A 5401-nucleotide genomic window follows, 5' to 3' on the forward strand; every position below is an offset into this window, starting at 1 on the left:
ATGTTTTTTTGCTTGGTATGTTTTTCTCTCCCCCTTTCCCTCTTTTCTCCATTTGTTATTTTATATTAGAATGGTACTTACCATCGTGGTGTCCCCCGGGTAAGCTGTGCTGGTGGCACGAGCCGGTTTCCAGATGTTTCTGTCTCTGGGCAGTTTGGAGTTGGTCCCAGCTGATTGGACCTAGGTCAGCTGTGCAATTGCATGAGCAGGTTCTGGCAGATTCTATCTCCAGGCAGTTTTGTGGAAGGCCAGCTGATTGGTCATTGATAAAATCCTAAAGGCGGGAAAATTGGACATAAAAGGAGCAGTTCATCGTGGTCAAGCAGCCAGTTTTTGAAGATTGGACCGTCGCCATGGATGTCCTGCTGATGGAGCTGATCAGAAGAGCGGAGTTGGAAGGAGGAGAAAACTGGCTGAGGCAATGCCTAGCAGCAGCGCCGTCGAGGGAGGTCGAGGGAAGAAGCGAACTTACTGGGCTGGAAGATGACATAGAGGAAGCAGTGTCTCCTGCTGGGTCGTCGCTCGAGGTGCCGTCATCAGCTGCAGCCAAGAGGAGGAAGTCTGCAGCAGAGTCATCACTGAGGGTGGAGCGCAGTTCCGGACGTTCGCTCCAGGTGCCGGAGCTTGAGAGGAGGCGGCCGACCGTGTCATCAAAGAAGGTGGCGCACAGTGCCGGAAGTGCGCAGCAAGTGCCGGCGCAATTGGCTAACCCGCTGGCCAGAAGTTTAGTCAGAGAACGGGAGACAACAGGTTGGTCGGGTACCCCCTCCTGCTCCAAGGATGGTGTGGAGGACACAGCGAAAGCGCCGGCCTCACTGGTTTTAGAGGCGGCGCAGGACTTTTCTTCAGAGCTGCAACCGAGGAAGAGGAGCCGGAAGACTAGGGTGGCTTATTCCCCACCCCCGCCAGTATCAAGGAGAAGAAGAGGTCCCAGGAGTCAACTTTCCTGTCAGCAAGTTTCCCCAGGATCTACAGGCACGCAGCAGGAGGTAGCAGAAGTGGTGCACGACCCAGGACAGGTGGAACAGAGTGGTGAGATGCCAGCTACCCCTTATCTGTCCCACCCCATCCCCCCTCCCCTCAATTCTAATGTAATGTTTGATATTTTAAAATTATTAGCTGATTTGGTCAGTAAGTCGGCTGTTCCTGCTAGTTCCCCCGCTGATGTATGGAAGCATAGTAGTCAGCATTTACAGAATGCTGGTTTTAGTAATATTCCTGTTTTAGAGAAAGGAATTGGTGTTTCGGAAACTTGTTGTAAGGAAGTGATGTCTTGCGATATTTCGCCATTAGGTTTTCATTTACAGCCAGCAATTAAGGAGCGTATTTGGAGGAACGAGTTTATAGATCTATTTTCTTTATTACCATCTGCGAAGGAGACTCTTGTCAAGCAGGATGGTAAGTCTGATAAAGATGAGGATAAAAAACGTTCTCCTCCTAAGTCTTTCTTTAACTGGCTACAGGCGTTCTGTATCTATGCTTCAGTTTTAGGGGAAAAGTCTTTCATTAATTCTAGTAATTTATTTCAGCATGTAGACATTATTCTTGAGGCTTACCGCCAGTTTGGTGGTTTAGCATGGTACAATTATGATGAAATGTTTCGCCAGAAGATGGCAGTGTACCCTTCATTAAAATGGGGCACTAAGGATGTTGGTTTGTGGCTTAGTTTAATGCTTCCACAAAGGTCAGTGCCCAAGCAGCAGCCTAGTTCTCAGAATACGTTGAGGAAAGGAGTTTGCTTTGCTTATAATGAAGCTCAGTGTAAATGGTTGAACAATTGTCGGTATAAACATGAATGTTCCTTTTGTGGGGTTCGCACCCAATGTGTCGCTGTTTTAAAAGAGCAAACCAGTCTCAACCCCCTAGTTCCAAAGAACAGTTATCAAAAGCATGGATGCCAGTGAAATTAATAAGAATGGCGCCTTGGCTAGAAATGTTCCCAGACAGGGAGAAAGCTAATTTAATTTTTAACGGTTTTAAGTTTGGTTTTGATATCCCTTCTTTCAAAGGATCTGGTTGTTGCTGGGTGGATAATTTGAAATCCATCCAGCAGCATAAGGATATTGTGCATCAGAAAATCCTGAAAGAGCTTGAAACTGGCAGGATCGCTGGTCCTTTTATACATCCGCCGTTTACAAACTTTAGACTTTCACCTTTAGGAATTGTCCCTAAGAAGGAATTGAATTCATTCCGTTTAATACATCACCTTTCTTACCCGTTTAAGGCTTCATTAAACGATGATGCTGACAAGTCTAAAGCGACAGTACACTATGCTTCGTTTGATCAGGCTGTCTCTTTATTGAGACAGTTTGGTCAAAATGCTTTTTTAGCAAAAGCTGATATCAAATCAGCTTTCCGTTTACTACCAGTTAACCCTGCAGGTTTCAACTCTCTAGGTTTTCAATTTGAAGGTGATTATTTTTATGACAAATGTTTACCAATGGGTTTTTCTTTATCTTGTTTCTATTTTGAGGCATTTTCATCCTTTTTTACATTGGGTAGTGCAGAAGCAAATTCCGGATGGAGGTGTTCTGCACTATCTTGATGATTTTTTGTTTATAGGTGATGCTAGTTCTGAGTTATGTTATTCCTTATTGTTAAAATTTGTCGAGTTTATGAAATTTTTTGGTGTTCCGTTAGCTGAAGAGAAGACTGTGTTTCCATGTAGGTCATTAGAATTTTTAGGTATTAGAATAGATTCTGAGAGAATGGAATTTAGTTTACCAGAGGAAAAATTGTTAAAGTTAAGGGTTTCTTTAGTCAGTATGTTAGCTAAGAAGAAATGTTCATTACGTGATATGCAGTCACTGTTAGGGTTGTTGAGCTTTGCCTCTAGAGTTATTCCTATGGGAAGAGTTTTTTCAAAGCGGCTGTATTTTTCAATAAGGGGTCTTAAGTCACCTAGGTCCCATATTAGGTTAACGGTTCAGCTAAAAGAAGATTTAGCTGTATGGCTAGAATTTTTATCTAAATTTAATGGACGCAGTTGCTGGCAGTTTAATTTTGAGGATTCTGACTCTTTGTCTTTATTTACGGATGCAGCCGGTAGTATGGGCTACGGGGCATTCTTTAATGGTCAATGGTCGGCTGAGTTATGGCCCAGTGCTTGGCGTGTAAGCAAAGTTACTTCAAATATTGTCTTATTGGAATTATTTCCGGTTTTGGTAGCCATAGTTGTATGGGGTCATTATTTTAAGAATAGGAGAATTTTGTTGTTTACGGATAACAAAGGTGTGGTCTTTGCAATTAACACATTATCTTCAAAATGTGAATTAGTAGTTAAGATATTAAGACATTTAACTTTATGTTGTCTGAAGTTGAACATCTGGTTGAAAGCTAGCTATATAGAAGGAAAAAAGAATGATATAGCAGATTCATTATCTCGTTGTCAGTGGCGGAGGTTCAGAACGATGGCACCAGAAGCGGAGCTTTGTGGAATTCCGTGTCCTCCTCATTTATGGAATCTGATTTGGGACTAATCTATGTTAATATTCAGAGATCCTTGGCTCCAAGAACATGGGCTGATTATTCAGCTGCTTGGAAGGAGTGGGTTAATTTCTGTGTTAATGAGAACTGTAATTTCTTTCATAATGAGGTAGGTCTAGTTTTAAAATTTGTATGTAGCCTGATTAGTAGGAGGCTGTCATTTGCCTCCATTTCTAAGTCTCTGGCAGGCATCTCTTTCTTTCTTAAATTAAACAGTTGTCCGGCTATTTCTTCGCTCTTCCCAGTTAAGCAGCTTTTGAAAGGTTACCATAGGTCAGCTCCGGTTGTGGAAAGACGAAGGCCTATTTCATTAGATTTGTTGTTAAAATTATTCAATGTGTTACATTTAGTTTGTTTTAGTAATTTTGAAGTGTGTTTGTTTAGAACAGCATTTGTGTTAATGTTCTTTGCAGCCTTGAGAATAAGCGAACTGGTGGCAGAGAGTAAAGTTTCAGTCCCGGGCCTTTCATTTCAGGATGTTAGTTGCAAAATTGACCATGTTTTGTTATTGTTAAAAAAATCTAAGACAGATCAATTAGGAAAAGGTCGTTTGGTTAGAATTAATCAGTTTTCGGGTTCTGTTCTTTGCCCAGTTTCTAATGTTAAACATTGGTTGTCAATCAGGCCGAGTCTTGGGGTTGCTTTCCTGATTCATCAGAATGGGGATCAGCTGTCCAGATTTCAGTTTAACTCTGTTTTGAAGAAATGTTTGAAGTCCCTGAAGTTGGAGCATTTAAAAATATCCTCCCATTCGTTTAGAATAGGTGCAGCTACGGAAGCTGCACAGTTAGGAATTGATGAAGGGATTATAAAAAGAATTGGAAGGTGGGAGTCTAATAGATTTAAACTTTATGTTCGACCAGACTTGTTAGTAGTGTAATTATATATCCACAGGTAAGCGTTTGGTTGTTTGGATCCTTGGCCACTCTTTTATATTTTGGGCACAGAAGAGAGCCTCGAGAAGGTCCTATACAGAAAATTTGTCTATGGATCCGCTAGTTTTTTCGGTTTTTTGGCATGGGGTAAGGGGTTTGCAATGGAAAAACGTGTTTTCTTTAGTTAAATCACTGAGTTCTTATTGGCCGGATCCGAATTTAATTATCATCCATGCTGGAGGCAATGACCTAGGTAAAGAAAAGACTTTGGACTTACTTTGGGAAATGAGAAGGGATATAGCCTTGATAAAATGTCTTTTCCCTGACGCTACTATTTCCTTTTCAGAGATTATTCCAAGACTGCTATGGTCCTCTGGAAATTATAAGTTTTTGAATCGAATCCGTAAAAGGATTAATAGAGCCATGTCTAAATACATGTCGGTCCTCGGTGGTCTTTCTTATAGACACAGTGACCTTGAAGACCTCACAGACGGGCTGTTCAGAAATGATTGTATACATCTTTCTGATGTGGGTATCGACATTTTCAATTTGGGCCTGCAGAATTTAATTGAAGAATGGCTGCGGTGTTTTGGGGGGGCCATGTCTTGGTAATGTCATGGCTTGTGGGGTTTGTCACCCAGCTAATGCTGGGCGGACTTGGTTTTTATTGGTCAAAATATTTATATTTTATTATTTATTCGATTATTTATGGTTATTCTCTTCGAATTATTTTATCTTAGGTTACCCTTAATAAACACCGTGGCCATTTTTATCCAAAGAAACTGTTGTCATGTTTTATTTCATTTTGATTGAGTATTGTGGGGTTTGTGCTACCATGTCAGGGGCCCCCCAGGCTATTGCCTGGGGGACACATGGTCGCACGGCCCCCCATAAGTTGTTAATAAAATATGTTTTTTTGCTTGGTATGTTTTTCTCTCCCCCTTTCCCTCTTTTCTCCATTTGTTATTTTATATTAGAATGGTACTTACCATCGTGGTGTCCCCCGGGTAAGCTGTGCTGGTGGCACGAGCCGGTTTCCA

The 5401-nt window shown here is 41.7% G+C and overlaps 1 protein-coding gene across 1 annotated transcript; it reads left to right on the plus strand.

The window, feature by feature from the left end:
* The first annotated feature begins 234 nt into the window (after nt 1-234).
* Nucleotides 235-5099, plus strand: LOC142661531 (uncharacterized). Its single transcript, XM_075838942.1, has 2 exons — nt 235-1032; nt 4381-5099. Exons 1-2 carry the CDS (start codon nt 354-356, stop codon nt 4971-4973), a joined length of 1272 nt encoding a protein of 423 aa, XP_075695057.1. The 5' UTR covers nt 235-353; the 3' UTR covers nt 4974-5099.
* The last annotated feature ends 302 nt before the right edge of the window (nt 5100-5401 follow it).

Source organism: Rhinoderma darwinii, chromosome 10 (genome assembly GCF_050947455.1).
Source record: "Rhinoderma darwinii isolate aRhiDar2 chromosome 10, aRhiDar2.hap1, whole genome shotgun sequence".
Lineage (NCBI taxonomy): Eukaryota > Metazoa > Chordata > Amphibia > Anura > Rhinodermatidae > Rhinoderma > Rhinoderma darwinii.

Coding starts and splice junctions, on each gene's coding strand:
- LOC142661531 (XM_075838942.1), top strand. CDS start 354: ATGGATGTCCTGCTGATGGAGCTGATCAGAAGAGCGGAGTTGGAAGGA. Junction 1,033..4,380: donor AGGACAGGTGGAACAGAGTG/GTGAGATGCCAG, acceptor ATATATCCACAG/GTAAGCGTTTGGTTGTTTGG.